Below are 16,816 nucleotides of genomic sequence, written 5' to 3' on the forward strand. Positions count from 1 at the left end.
ATATAGCTATCTATTTTCACAAAAGTAGTGCACTGGGCCTTTACTAGTCCTGTATTAGTGGACCGATATAGCCATCTGCAGCGCGGGCAAAAACACATTTTCAGCAGTCCCACTTCTGTCTCCTAGATGTAGAATGATTTGGGTTATGTCCCCTCTTCCCCACTTCTCTCTCTCCCCCCCATCTCCTCTCCTTCTTCTCTCTCTCTCCTTTCCACCCTTGTCTCTCTCCTTTCCAACTTTCACTGTTTTCTTTCCCTTCTCATCCCCCTCTTCTCTCTCCCCTCTCCCCTGAGCAGGTCCAGGTGGTGATAACGGACGAGAACGACTGTGTCCCAGAATTTCTCCAGTCCATTTACAGTGTTGATGGGGTCCCTGAGACAGTAACCACAGCAACCTCTCTCCTGCAGGGTGAGATGAGAATGCAGCTTTGTCTTCCTAGTGTGTGTGTGTGTGTGTGTGTGTGTGTGGGGGCGGGGGGGGGGGCATTCTGTGACCTCTTTACTCTCATTTAGATTGATTATATAGGGTCACAATGAGTCACAATTAATTGTGTTGCTGTTGAGTTCCAGGAACTGTTGTTACAGTAATGAATAGGTGCTGATATGCAGCTCTAGGACTTGTCACTTGTCTGTAATACCAACAGAAAAAGCTCCCCATCCTGACACATGCAAACAGATTCATCAGACTTATTGTTAGAGACCAGGGTCGTATTCATTAGGGCACACCATAGCAAAATGCTTTGCAACGGAAAACGGAATCTAGCTTCAGCTAGTTTTCTTTTCTTTTTGGTGCCTAATGAATATGACCTATGTGTTCATATCCTGTATCTCTCCCACAGTGTTAGCCAGTGACTGTGACTCGGGGTTGAATGCAGAACTCACTTACTACACTCTAAGCCCAGACTTCAGCATTTCAGCCCACGGCACCATCTTCCCTGTGGGCCGTCTGGACTACGAGAGGCCCAACCACCTGTATGAGTTTGTGGTGATGGCAGTTGATAATGGGGAGGAGCCTCACTCTGGTACCGCCACCATCCGCCTCCGCATGGCCAATGTCAACGACCAGGCCCCCGAATTCTCCCAGACTGTGTGAGTGGATCTACTGATGTAGACTATTACCCCGCCCTCGCACAACATCAGCATTCTAGTATCTACTACACTATTGAACTACATCCCCCTCCGTCAGTAGCATAGTATCTACTATACTATTGAACTACATCCCCCTCCGTCAGTAGCATAGTATCTACTACACTATTGAACTACATCCCCCTCCGTCAGTAGCATAGTATCTACTATACTATTGAACTACATCCCCCTCCGTCAGTAGCATAGTATCTACTACACTATTGAACTACATCCCCCTCCGTCAGTAGCATAGTATCTACTACACTATTGAACTACATCCCCCTCCGTCAGTAGCATAGTATCTACTATACTATTGAACTACATCCCCCTCCGTCAGTAGCATAGTATCTACTACACTATTGAACTACATCCCCCTCCGTCAGTAGCATAGTATCTACTATACTATTGAACTACATCCCCCTCCGTCAGTAGCATAATATCTACTACACTATTGAACTACATCCCCCTCCGTCAGTAGCATAGTATCTACTACACTACATCCCCCTCCGTCAGTAGCATAGTATCTACTATACTATTGAACTACATCCCCCTCCGTCAGTAGCATAGTATCTACTACACTATTGAACTACATCCCCCTCCTTCAGTAGCATAGTATCTACTATAGTATTGAACTACATCCCCCTCCGTCAGTAGCATAGTATCTACTATACTATTGAACTACATCCCCCTCCGTCAGTAGCATAGTATCTACTACACTATTGAACAACATCCCCCTCCGTCAGTAGCATAGTATCTACTATACTATTGAACTACATCCCCCTCCGTCAGTAGCATAGTATCTACTATACTATGGAACTACAACCCCTTCCATCAGTAATCTAGTATCTACTATACTATTGAACTACATCCCCCTCCATCAGTAGCCTAGTACATACTACCGGTATACTATTGAAGTACAACCCCCTCCATCAGTAACCTAGTACATACTACCGGTATACTATTGAACTACAACCCCCTCCATCAGTAATCTAGTATCTACTATACTATTGAACTACAACCCCCTCCATCAGTAATCTAGTATCTACTATACTATTGAACTACAACCCCTTCCATCAGTAATCTAGTATCTACTATACTATTGAACTACAACCCCTTCCATCAGTAATCTAGTATCTACTATACTATTGAACTACAACCCCTTCCATCAGTAATCTAGTATCTACTATACTATTGAACTACATCCCCCTCCGTCAGTAGCATAGTATCTACTATACTATTGAACTACAACCCCCTCCTGTGCAACTTCTGGCATGCGTTTACTGTGAACACTGAGGCTGTACCCGCTTTACGTTACAGTTATAACAGAGGCCAAGTAGGCTACTGTGGCTAGTTGATCGTAATGTAGGCCTATCAGATGGGCCTACCATAAAAAACAATTGAGAAAATGCATCCCATAATATTTTAACATGGAGATAGCTGTTCTATCATTCAGCCTACAGTAGACGCCAATGTGTGTTGTTCAATGTAGGCCTACATTCCATTATACTTTTGAAAAAAACATGTAGGGATTAACATTAACCTGCTTAACCACTTGTCCTTCAGACAAGGAGGTGACTGAAAAAGTTGTGTTGTTTGATGCAAGAAACCACTTTACAAAATAATATTCCTTATTATTCCCATAACATTGGCTAGAAATGGCTAGAAATGCACATGTTTTGTGCTCTTGTAGGAAGCAACCACTCCCCTATTGCTGACAAGAAATGAGCTATAACTGGGCTAAAATCTCTCTAACTAGCAAAGAATATGAACAAATGTACACACCTGGCTACATGCAGATCTGGCTTTGATCTCAAAACAAGCGAATCTACTCGCAACCACTCATGCTGTTAACACAGTCCAGTTCAAAGTGAATGGCATGGATCCATATATGGCAATGGTCAATTGCATATACAGATACGGCATATAGGGATACGTAAACATTGACTACAACCCCCTCCCCCAACACCAGTAGCCCAGTTTATATTATATTATTGAACTACAACCCCCTCCAACAAACATCAGTAGTATTTTTATTATATATATATTTTAAAAACTCTTATTTAACTAGGCAAGTCAATTAAATTTACAATGAAGGCTAACCCCTTCCCTAACCCGGACGACGCTGGGCCAAATGTGCGCAGCCCAAGGGACACCTGATCACAGCCAGTTGTGATACAGCCCGGGATCGAACCCAGGTCTGTAGTGACGCCTCTAGCACAGTGCGTTAGACCACTGCGCCACTCAGGATCCCTTATCCTCTAGTCCAGTATGTACTATACTATTGAGCTACAACCCCTCTCCCCTTCATCAGCAGTCCAGTTTAGTAGGATTATGATGAGGCTAAAATCCCTCTCACACCACCCCCCATTTCAGCTGCATGGTGAAGTGCTATTGGTAGTAGTAGCAATGACAGTAGTAAAAGATCAATTGATACACTTGACTAGATGTGTCACTAATATACCGCACATAATTACAGTGCATTCGGGAAAGTATTCAGACCCCTTCCCCTTTTCCTCATTTTGTTACGTTACAGCCTTATTCTAAAATTGATACAATTATTGTTTTCCTCATCACACACAATACCCCATAATGACAAAGCGAAAACAGGTTTTTATACATTTTAGCAAATGTATAAAAAATTATAAAATAAAAACATTATTTACATAAGTATTCAGACCCTGTGCTTTGAGTCTTGAAATTGAGCTCAGGTGCATCCTGTTTCCATTGATCATCCTTAAGATGTTTCTACAACTTGATTGGAATCCACCTGTGGTAAATTCAATTGATTAGACATGATTCAGAAAGGCACACACCTGTCTCTATAAAGTCCCACAGTTGACAGTGCATGTCATTAAGAAGAATGGCGCCGGAGGGGGTGCCATTTTACAGGCATCTAACCAATTGTGCTATTTTGTGTTTTTTTTTTGCATTGTTTGTAACTTATTTGGTACATAATGGTGATGCTACCGTCTCTTGTGACCGTAAAGAGCTTCTGGATATCAGAACTGTGATTACTCACCTTGAACTGGATGAAGATTTTTCTTTAATGAGTCTGGTAACAATTTATCAGCCAGTGGATAACCCACCTCTAACATCCGTTCTATTGGCCAATGTGCAATCACTAAAGAATAAGCTGGGTGAGCTCCGTTTGAGACTATCCTACCAACAGGACGTTAAAAACTATAATATCTTATGTTTCACCAAGGTTTTCTGCGCATCGGCAGGACAAAACAGCTGCGTCCGTCCGGTAAGACGAGGGTGGGGGTGTATGTCTATTTGTAAATAACAGCTGGTGCGTGATGTCTAATATTAAGGTAGCCTCGAGGTATTGCTCACCTGAGATAGAGTACCTCATGATAAACTGTAGACCACCCTATCTACCAAGAGAGTTTTCATCTATATATTTTTTTTGCTGTCTATTTACCACCACACACCGATGTTGGCACTAAGACCGCACTCAACGAGTTGTATAAAGCCATAAGAAAACAAGAAAATGGTCATTCAGAAATGGCGCTCATAGTGGCCAGGGACTTTGATGCAGGCAAATTTAAATTTGTTTTACCTCATTTCTACCAGCATGTCACATGTGAAACCAGAGGGAAAAAAACGCTAGACCACCTTTACTCCACACACAGAGACCCGTACAAAGCTCTCCCTTGCCCTCCATTTGGCAAGTCTGACCATATTTCTGTCCTCCTGATTCCTGCGTACAAGCAGAAACTAAAGCAGGAAGCACCAGTTACTCGCTCAATACTGAAGTGATCAGATGACACGGATGCTACACTACAGGACTGTTTTGATGGCACAGATTTGAATATGTTCCGGATTTAATCCAATGGGATTGAGTAGTATACCACATCAGTCACAGGCTTCATCAATAAGTGCATCGACGACGTTGTCCCCACACTGACCGTACGTACATATCCCAACCCGAAACAATGAATTAGATGCAACATCCGCACCGAGCTAAAGGCTAGAGCGGCCACTTTCAAGAAGCGGGACACTAATCCGGACACTTATAAGGAATCCCGCTATGACCTCAGATGAACCATTAAACAGCCAAACCATCAATACAGGACTAAGACTCTCGTCAAATGTGGCAGGGCTTGCAAACTATTACAGACTACAAAGGGAAACCCAGTGACGCAAGCCTACCAGACGGACTAAATTACTTTTATGCTCGCTTCAAGGCATGCAACACTGAAGCATGCATGAGAGCACCAGCTGTTCCGGACAACTGTGATCACGCTCTAATTAGCCGATGTGAGCAAGTCCTTTAAACAGGATGTGTACTCAGAGCATGCACGGACCAACTGGCAAGTGTCTTCACTGACATTTTTACCCTCTCCCTGACCGAGTCTGTAATACCTACATGTTTCAAGCAGACCACCATAGTCCCTGCCTAAATGACTTAGCACTAGCGTCGATAGCACCATAGTCCCCACCCCGTAGCACTAGCGTCGATAGCTATGAACTGCTTTGAAAGGCTGGTCAGTGTTCACATCACCAACCCTTGACCCACTCCAATTCGAATACCGCCCCAACAGCTCCACAGATGACGTTATGTCATCACACTCCACACTGCCCTTTCCCACCTGGACAAAGGAACACCTATGTGATAATGCTGTCCATGACTACAGCTCAGCATTCAACACCATGGTGCCCACAAAGCTCACAACTAAGCTAAGAACCCTGGGACTAAACACTTCCCTCTGCAACTGGGTCCTGGACTTCCTGACAGGCCACTCCCAGGTGGTAAGGGTAGGCAACGACACATCTGCCAAGCTGATCCTCAACACGGGGGACCCCCAGGGGTGCGTGCTTAGTACCCTCCTGTACCCCCTGTTCACCCAAAACTCCAACGACATCATTCAGTTTGCTGATGACACAATGTTGGTAGGCCTAATCACTAACAACTATGAAACAATGAGACAGCCTATAGGGAGGAGATCAGAGACCTGGCAGTGTGGTGTCAGGACAACAACCTCTCCCTCAATGTGAACAAGACAAAGGAGATGATCGTGGACTACAGGAAAAAGAGGACCGAACATGCCCCCATTGACATCGACGGATCTGCAGTGGAGCGGGTCAAGATGTTCAAGTTCCTTGGTGTCCACATCACCAACAAACTGACATGGTCCAAGCACACCAATACATTTGTGAAGAGGGCACGACAAAACCTATTCCCCATCAGGAGACTGATAAGATTTGGCATGCGTCCCCAGATCCTCAAAAAGTTATACAGCTGCACTATCGAGAGCATCCTGACCGGTTGCATCACCACCTGGTATGGCACCTGCTCGGCATCTGACCGTAAGGTGCCACAGAGGGTAGTGAGTACGTTCCAGTACATCACTGGGGCCAAGTTTGCTGCCATCCAGGACCTATATACTAGGCGGTTTCAGAGGAAGGCCCAAAAAATTGACAAAGACTCCAGTCACCAGTCACGCGACAAGCGGTACCGGAGTGCCGGGTCGTTGTCCAAATGACTTCTTAACATCCTCTACCCCCAAGCCATAAGACTGCTGAACAATTAATCAAATGGCCTCCTGGACTATTTGCATTGACCCCTATCTCCCCCTTTTGTTTTCACACTGCTGCTACTCGCTGTTTATTATCTATGCATTGTCAATTTACCCGTACCTACAGTGCCTTGCGAAAGTATTCGGCCCCCTTGAACTTTGCGACCTTTTGCCACATTTCAGGCTTCAAACATAAAGATATAAAACTGTATTTTTTTGTGAAGAATCAACAACAAGTGGGACACAATCATGAAGTGGAACGACATTTATTGGATATTTCAAACTTTTTTAACAAATCAAAAACTGAAAAATTGGGCGTGCAAAATTATTCAGCCCCCTTAAGTTAATACTTTGTAGCGCCACCTTTTGCTGTGATTACAGCTGTAAGTCGCTTGGGGTATGTCTCTATCAGTTTTGCACATCGAGAGACTGAAATTTTTTCCCATTCCTCCTTGCAAAACAGCTCGAGCTCAGTGAGGTTGGATGGAGAGCATTTGTGAACAGCAGTTTTCAGTTCTTTCCACAGATTCTCGATTGGATTCAGGTCTGGACTTTGACTTGGCCATTCTAACACCTGGATATGTTCATTTTTGAACCATTCCATTGTAGATTTTGTTTTATGTTTTGGATCATTGTCTTGTTGGAAGACAAATCTCCGTCCCAGTCTCAGGTCTTTTGCAGACTCCATCAGGTTTTCTTCCAGAATGGTCCTGTATTTGGCTCCATCCATCTTCCCATCAATTTTAACCATCTTCCCTGTCCCTGCTGAAGAAAAGCAGGCCCAAACCATGATGCTGCCACCACCATGTTTGACAGTGGGGATGGTGTGTTCAGCTGTGTTGCTTTTACGCCAAACATAACGTTTTGCATTGTTGCCAAAAAGTTCAATTTTGGTTTCATCTGACCAGAGCACCTTCTTCCACATGTTTGGTGTGTCTCCCAGGTGGCTTGTGGCAAACTTTAAACAACACTTTTTATGGATATCTTTAAGAAATGTCTTTCTTCTTGCCACTCTTCCATAAAGGCCAGATTTGTGCAATATACGACTGATTGTTGTCCTATGGACAGAGTCTCCTACCTCAGCTGTAGATCTCTGCAGTTCATCCAGAGTGATCATGGGCCTCTAGGCTGCATCTCTGATCAGTCTTCTCCTTGTATGAGCTGAAAGTTTAGAGGGACGGCCAGGTCTTGGTAGATTTGCAGTGGTCTGATACTCCTTCCATTTCAATATTATCGCTTGCACAGTGCTCCTTGGGATGTTTAAAGCTTGGGAAATCTTTTTGTATCCAAATCCGGCTTTAAACTTCTTCACAACAGTATCTCGGACCTGCCTGGTGTGTTCCTTGTTCTTCATGATGCTCTCTGCGCTTTTAACGGACCTCTGAGACTATCACAGTGCAGGTGCATTTATACAGAGACTTGATTACACACAGGTGGATTGTATTTATCATCATTAGTCATTTAGGTCAACATTGGATCATTCAGAGATCCTCACTGAACTTCTGGAGAGAGTTTGCTGCACTGAAAGTGAAGGGGCTGAATAATTTTGCACGCCCAATTTTTCAGTTTTTGATTTGTTAAAAAAGTTTGAAATATCCAATAAATGTCGTTCCACTTCATGATTGTGTCCCACTTGTTGTTGATTCTTCACAAAAAATACAGTTTTATATCTTTATGTTTGAAGCCTGAAATGTGGCAAAAGGTCGCAAAGTTCAAGGGGGCCGAATACTTTCGCAAGGCACTGTACATGTACAAATTACCTCAACTAACCTGTACACACACATATTGACTACTGGCCCCCTGTACAGTATAAAGCCTCATTATTGTTATTTTATTATGTAACTTTTTTTTCTTTCTTTTTTTTCCTTAAGTTTAGGTAGTAGATATTTTATTAACAATTTTTTCGTAAACCTGCATTGTTGGTTAAGGGCTTGTAAGTAAGCGGTAAGGTCTACCTGTTGTAATCGGTGCATGTGACAAATACAATTTGATTTGATGTCAGAGCAAAAACCAAGCCATGAGGTCGAAGGAATTGTCGATAGAGCTCTGAGACAGGATTGTGTCGAAGCAAAGATCTGGGGAAACGTGCCAAAAAATGTCTGCAGCATTGAAAGTCCCCAAGAACACAATGGCCTCCATCATTCTTAAATAGAATACGTTTGGAACCACCAAGAGTCTTCCTAGAGCTGGCCACCCGGCCAAACTAATTAATCGGGGTCACTCTGACAGAGTTCCATAGTTCCTCTGTGGAGATGGGAGAATCTTCCAGAAGGACAAGCATCTCTGCAGCACTCCACCAATCAGTCCTTTATGGTAGAGTGGCCAGACGGAATCCACTCCTCAGTAAAAGGCACATAACAGCCCGCTTGGAGTTTGCCAAGGCACCTAAAGGACTCTCAGACCATGTGAAACAAAATTCTCTGGTCTGATGAAACCAAGATTGAACTCTTTGGCCTGAATGCCAAGCGTCACGTCTGGAGGAAACCTGGCACCATCGCTACGGTGGAGCATGTTGGTGGCAGAATTATGCTGTGGGGTTGTTTTTCAGAGGCAGGAACTGGGAGACTGGTCAGGATCGAGGGAAAGATTAATTGAGCAAAGTACAGAGAGATCCTTGATGAAAACCAGTTCCAGAGCACTTAGGACCTCAGACTGGGGCGAAGGTTTACCTTCCAACAGGACAACGACCCTAAGCACACAGCCAAGACTACGCAGCAATGGCCTCGGGACAAGTCTCCAAATGCCCTTGAGTGGCCCAGCCAGAGCCAGCCAGAACCCGATCGTACATCTCTGGACCTGAAAATAGCTGTGCAGCGACGCTCCCCATCCAACCTGACAGAGCTTGAGAGGATATGCAGAGAAGGATGGGAGAAACTCCCCAAATACAGTTGTGCCAAACTTGTAGTGTCACACCCAAGAAGACTCGAGGCTGTAATCACTGCCAAAGCTGCTTCAACAGAGTACTGAGTAAAGGTTCTGAATACTTAAATGTTATATTTTAGTTTTTTCATTTTATTATTAGTAATTTCTTTCTCATTATGGGGTATTGTGTATATGTATTTGTATTTGTTATGGATCCCCATTAGCTGCTGCCAAGGTGCATTCAACATGTCAATAATACCTCTCACAAATATAAGTAGTGATGAAGTCAATCTCTCCTCCACTTTGAGCCAGGAGAGATTGACATGCATATTATTAATGTTAGCACTCTGGGTACATCCAAGGGTCAGATGTGCTGCCCTGATTGAACAGTAGTGCGACAAAACTATGGCCTGTATGTCAGAGTCTATCTAGAAGATAGCGAAGGTTGTCAGGCGCAGGACACAGGTAAGAGTAACAAACACTGATTTACTCAATCCAAAAACGTAACAAAATCCCGTTTCAAACAAGGACAAAACAGGACTCAAAATCCAACACACCGGAATACACGAAAGACAGAAAGGGAAACCAGAGGGTTAAATAAGGAACATAATTATGAGATGGGAATCAGGTGTGTAAACAGACAAAACAAAAGGAAAAATTAAACATGGATCGGTGGCGGCTAGAAAGCCGGTGACGTCGACCACCGAACGTTGCCCGAACAAGGAGAGGGAACAGCTTCGGTGGAAGTCGTGACACTGTAGGACCTGCCTTGATGATATGAGTTAAGAATGCAGAGTAGCGCTTTTTTATGGAGAGACTTCTCCCCATCCTAGCTACTGTTGTTTAAACTGTTGTATGAGTTTAAAATCCACGGTTACTCCAAGCAGTTTACTCCTCAACATGTTCAATTACCACATTATTCATTACGTTTTGTTGAGGTTTAGGGTTTAGTGAATGATTTGTCCCAAATACAATGCTTTTAGTTTTTGTAATATTTAGGATTAATTTATTCCTTTCCACCCATTCTGAAACTAACTGCAGCTCTTTGTTAAGTGTAGCAGTCATTTCAGTCACTGTGGTAGCTGGCGTGTATAGTGTTGAGTCATCTGCATACATACTGTGCCATCCGCATACAAAGACAGTGGCATGTCATTAGTAAAGATTGAAAAAAGTAAGGGGCCTAGACAGCTGCCCTGGAGAATTCCTGATTCTACCTGGATTTTGTTGTAAAGGCTTACATTAAAGAACACTCTCTGTGTTCTGTTAGACAGGTAACTCTTTATCCACAATATAGCAGAGGATGGAAAGCCACAACAGCCCCCACAATCTTTTTATCATCAATTTCTCTCAGCCAATCATCAGTAATTTCTGTAAGTGCTGTGCTTGTTGAATGTCCTTCCCTATAAGCGTGCTGAAAGTCTGTTGTCTGTTGGTAACAGGCTGATTGGTCGGCTATTTGAGCCAGTAAAGGGGGCTTTACTATCCTAGGCAGGGGAAGGACTTTTGCTTCCCTTCAGGGCTGAGGGCATGCACTTTCTAGTAGGCTTAAATTGAAGATATGGCAAATAGTAGTTGCAATATTGTCTGCTATTATCCTCAGTAATTTTCCATCCAAGTTATCAGACCCCAGTGGCTTGTCATTGTTGATAGACAACAATTGTTGTCAGTTTTTTCACCTGTTCCTCACTTACTTTACGGAATTCAAAATTACAGTGCTTGTCTTTCATAATTTGGTCAGATATACTTGGATGTGTAGTGTCAGTGTTTGTTGCTGGCATGACATGCCTAAATTTGCTAATCTTGCCAATGAAAAAATCATTAAAGTAGTTGGCAATATCATTAGGTTTTGTGATGAATGAGCCATCTGATTCAATGAATGATGGAGCGGAATTTCATTTAAGGTGCTCTAAAGCTTTTTACTATCATTCTTTATGTCATTTATCTTTGTTTCATAGCGTAGTTTCTTCTTTTTATTCAGTTAAGTGACATTATTTGTCAATTTGCAGTGGGTTTGCCAATCGGTTGTAGAGCCAAGAGACCTATTTTCCATTAATTTTGCCTCATCCCTCTCAACCATACCATTTTTCAATTCCTCATCAATCCACAGGGATTTAACAGTTTTTACAGTCATTGTCTTAATTTATTTGACTACACATATCAGTTAAGAACAATTCTCATTTACAATGACAACCTACACCAGCCAAACCATAACCAGGACAACGCCGGGCAAATTGTGCACCGCCCTATGGTACTCCTGATCATGGCTGGTTGTGATACAGCCCGGGATTGAACCAGGGGCTGTAGTGACACCTCTAGCACTGTGATTCAGTGCCTTAAATCGCTGCGCCACTTGGGAGCCCGCAGTGGGTGTATTTATTATTAGTAACTGGGATAAGCAATTTCAGGAATGTCTCAAGTGCAGCGTCTAGTTGCTCCTCATTACACACCACGGACCAACAAATATTATTTACATCAACAACATAGGAACAGCTACAAAACATCTTGTATGACCTCTTTTACACTACATTAGGCCCAGCCTTTGGAACTTTGATAACCTGAACCAGGTTGCAGGCACTAGATACAGTTTGAAGCTTTCTCTTGAGTGGGCAGCCTGATGAAAGCCAGTAATATTTAAATCATACATTATCAAGCATTTCACACATGCTATCCAGATACGGACTGTTAGCACTTGGTGGTCTATAGCACCTTTCCACCAGAATGGGCAGGTGAGGCATAATGAACCTGTAGCCATATTATTTCAACAGTATTTAACATGAGATCCTCTCTAAGCTTTACAGGAATATGTTTCTGAATATAAACAGCCACATCTCCACCTTTGGCATTTCTGTCTTTTCGGTAGATGTTATAACCACGTATTGCTACCACTGTATCATCAAAGGTATTATCTAAGTGAGTTTCAGACATTGTCAGAGTATGAATGTCATCTGTTACTAGCAAATTATTGATTTCATTAACCTTGTTTCTTCCTGCTAGGGCACACCACCTCAGTGCTAACAGTATAACTCTGGTTCATAGGCACATGATTACTGCATACAATAGCTGTAGGATCTGTAGAGGCATTCAGGGCAGTTAGAGGGACATCAATTAGGTTACTTACATTGTGTCTACCAACGCACCTGGGATAATGTACATTTGTTGAAGCATTATGACAACTTAGCGACACAATGGTAGGGATTCACTGAGCTGTGTTTGGGTCATTGATAAGTCATTGTGTCAACGCAGCCTTATAATGCTGTGAAAGAATCCAGGAAGCCAGATGATTTGGGTGGATACCATCCTCCTTATAAAACGAGCTTTGTTTCCAGAAGGTATCAACATTGTCAATAAATGTTACATCCACAGCGCTGCAATAGTCATGTAGCCAGTTATGGAGGGCTAAAAGTTTGCTGAAACGTTCAATGCCACGATTTAGCGAGGGCAAAGGGCCAAATATTATGGGGCGTTTGTTGGTGTTAAGTAGCGACTCAATCAGTTCTTTAAAATCCATCTTCAGCTGTTCTGAGCTGCCCTGTGTGTAGATTGATGAGGGAGAAAAACGACTTAATCAATTTTAGAGTAAGGCTGTTACGTAACAAAATGTGGAAAAAGTCCAAGGGTCTGAATACTTTCCAAATGCACTGTATATCGGAAAAAACATCACACAGATTACACCCTTCCCAATTAAGGGAATGGGAAAGGGGGATACCTAGTCAGTTGTACAACTGAATGCATTCAACTGAAATGTGTCTTCCGCATTTAACCCCCCTGATTCAAAGAGGTGCGGAGGGCTGCCTTAATCGACATCCACGTCTTCTGCTCCCGGGAACAGTGGGTTAACTGCCTTGCTCAGGGGCTGCCTTGCTCAACGACAATTAAGCTTTGCTCTATGGTGTAACACCATACAGATATCTATCAAAATGAATAAAAAATGTATAGATGGTGTGGACTATTTGGAAAGCTGAGGGGAAGGTGGGGGACAGTTTTGAAAATGTTCTCGTGGGCTGGCTGCGTTCATTCCTCTGAGTGACTTTTACTGCCAGTTATGTGCCAGAGACCTTCGATAGAGTGCCAGCACATCTAAGAGACCCTGTCAGTTCCAGGTGTCACCTCAGGGAATAGACGGATATGCATGCAGACATACAGACAGGCAGACAGACAAGATACGTTCTGTGTGGCCTCGTCTCGGTTACTTAGATCAGTGTGCGAGAGGAGGAGATACATTGAGGATAGCATGAGTGATACTCAGTGGAGAGATGCCTGAGTGGTCCCGTCTGGAGGCGCGTGAAGAACCTTTTGAGCCGGGTGACAGATTACAGGCCACTCATGTTGCCACGGTGACTGCCACAGCTGGCGGAGATGAATCACCCATCAGCGTTCTTCTGTAAACCACACGTACACAGCCGTATTCTGCTGACGAGTCTATCATTTATCTCTCCCCCCTCTCTCTCTCTCTCTCTCTCTCTCTCTCTCTCTCTCTATCACTCTCTCTCGTTCTGTCTCTCTATCCCTGTCTTTCTTCCACATATCATTGACCGAGTCATTTCCCACTCCTCCTCCAGCATGTCTTGCCCACAAACACCCCCCCCCCGTCTTTCTCTCTTCCCTTCTCTCTCCATCTTTCAATCCTCTCCCATCAAATTGAACAAGCCTCTCTACCCCATCATCCCACTCGACCAGTCTATTACTCTCTTGTTCCTGGCTGAGTATCCCAGTGCCCAGCACCACACAGCAAGCAAATCACTGTTGACATTTTAAAAGGCACTTGATCAAATGGCACAGAGTGGGCTGGCTATGTGAAGGCCCATTTGTTCAATGAGCTCAACATCCCAGCAGACATGAGCATTTGTCTTTGACCAGGCCGGCTCAGAGTAGCTAAATCAAAGTGGCAGGCAAAGCCAGGCTCATAACCATAATCAGTCTGCTGCTGCTTGGACTATGTGATTGATACAGTCACACACAGTGTGTGTGTGTGTGTGTGTGTGTCTACAAACCTCTTAATATACGTGTGTGTCTGTGTTAATGTTTGTGTACACATAATGAATTTCTCCTATTCCTCCCAGCTATCGGACTTTTGTCTCCGAGGACGCTGGCCCCAACACACTAGTTGCCACGGTACTGGCTAAGGACCCAGACGGTGATGGAATAGTGTACTCATTTACAGCTGGCAACGAGGAGGGCAACTTTGTCATTGACAGCCAGAAAGGTGACCATATGTGGAATGCTTTGTACTTCTTTAATGATATGTCAATACTAATTGACACCAGAGGTTTATGAAGAAGCAACAATTTCAAAAGAAGCGCAGACTGTTTGTTATTGAAGTCATAAATACAAAGAACTACATTACTGTATATCCAGGGCTTTTCTTTTGTTCCCCTAACATAGTTTATTCTCTCATATAGAACATAGTTCTGGCCTGTGTACTCTGTATTTTGTGGCTGTGCAATTTATCTCTTTTTTATTTACCCTCTGATCCGTAACCAGCAGGACATTTGTCTGACAGGGTGACATTTGTCAACCAACCCTTTCAATTCAATTTCACATTAGTTTTTCTATCATAGCTCACAATCTACAGCTTCTACACTCCCAGCCTCCATCTTGAGTCTATTTTCCCCTCTCATCCGTCCTCCCTTGCATCTTAAAAATAAGGCAAACGCCGAGCCTGCCCCAGGGATAAGAGACATAAGCGGTCACTAGGGAAACGTTTTTATTTTATTTTTATTTTTTTACATTTTAGGAATGCAGTTGGGGTCTCAACTTATTATAGAGAGTAAGAATAATAGAAGACACCAGGTGCAATTTCAAAAAATGTGGCTGTCCTTCAGCAGTTTTTCTCTTGTTATGTCAGTCACTGAAAGTCACTCAATAAGCCATGTCAACAATTTTATGATTGGTAGTTAGTCTAGCCAGCTATCTAAACCATCTAAACCATTGATTTTGTTAGTCCTTCTAATTGAAATATCATATGAACATGGCATAAGTCAAGGAAATTAGCTTGAAAACTGCAAAAATGTATCTCCGCCACATGGCAAAATGAGTAGAAATGCAGGACATTTGCTATAAAGTTGAAAAATGTTCTGTCTGCCCCATAGTAAAATGTGTAGAATTGCAGAAAATGGCAACATTATCTCTATGCCCAATGGCAATGTGTAAAATTGCAGGAAATTAACTCTAATCTTGAATGTTTCTCTCCACTGTCGAGGGGGGGTCACTAAAATGTTTTGCCGTGAGGTGGGGGGCCCTCAACCAAATCTTGCTTCGGGGCATAGCCCTGGGTAAAGAGCAGGCTACTGTAGGTTAATATGAGAACATAACGTTTTTTAATGGAAATTAGTCACTTGCCAAAGAAATTATAATAATAAAAAAAACATATATACTGTACAGCAGGTTCTGTCACAAAATGACCTACTGTAGGTGACAAAGATCTAGATGGATATTGTAATTCGTCAGCATAGTAACAAACCCTCACCTCGCAACTCAACCCAGCAGAGAGAAATATTTTCAGTTTTAAAGCTAATTTCCTGCAATTCAAAACATTATGCCATAGAGAGAAGGGAGCATTTAGCCATTTAAAGCTAATTTCCTGCTATTCTGCATATTTTCCATGTCTTATGTGTGTTCATATGATACCAGGAGTCAAATCCCGACCGAATTCCTAAAAATGAAAAACGGAAGAAAAAACAGTTTGAACCCATTCTGGGTCCGGATCTGGCCCGCGGTCCGCCTATTGACTATGGCTGATGTACAGTATGGCTAAAACAACATGAGACCGGCTAAGTACAGTATATTATAGTTAATAATTTTGTGTCTAGACTGTGGAGACCTCCTCTACCACAGACAATTAGTGAGCAAGAAGTAGACGAGTGAAAGAACTCAGAACCCTGCCTGTTGTTTTCAATCAGGAGGAGCAGTGAGAGATGAGTGATACAACAAGAGGAAAAACTCCCTGTGCTCTCTCTCTCTCTCACATCAATTACTTTCCCCCAGATCACGAGAAGCTCATCCTGAACCCATTGATGTCGGTATTTACAGAGAGAACAGAAGACTCAGATGCTGTTCTCCTTTCGTTGATCATTTTTTCCTCCTTGTTATGCAAAGGCAAGACAAGGAGAAAACAAGGACATCTAACGTGCATGTATGTAGCCTGGTTAACTTTTAGCCCTTGTCACCTTCACATGGGAATGGGGACCTCTTCTCTGTGTGAAAGTGCAGTTGGGGACATAAAAAAATGAATCTGTACTAAACTGCAATAAAAAACATGTAATGTAACTGCACCACCAGGGGAATATTTAAGAGACGTATTTAATTACG

At 43.0% G+C, this 16,816-nt stretch overlaps 1 protein-coding gene across 1 annotated transcript in view; it reads left to right on the plus strand.

Moving 5' to 3' along the window:
* Window positions 1-16,816, plus strand: part of LOC110532307 (neural-cadherin-like) — a 118,959-nt gene that overhangs the window by 43,075 nt on the left and 59,068 nt on the right. The window contains exons 5-7 of the mRNA XM_090231101.1: window positions 297-408; window positions 839-1,088; window positions 14,569-14,711. Of these exons, the coding sequence (XP_090087227.1) occupies window positions 297-408; window positions 839-1,088; window positions 14,569-14,711 (505 nt within the window). The remainder of the gene's footprint in view (window positions 1-296; window positions 409-838; window positions 1,089-14,568; window positions 14,712-16,816) is intronic.

Source organism: Oncorhynchus mykiss, chromosome 1 (assembly GCF_057628025.1).
Source record: "Oncorhynchus mykiss isolate SJ-2025 chromosome 1, ASM5762802v1, whole genome shotgun sequence".
In the NCBI taxonomy this organism is placed as follows: domain Eukaryota; kingdom Metazoa; phylum Chordata; class Actinopteri; order Salmoniformes; family Salmonidae; genus Oncorhynchus; species Oncorhynchus mykiss.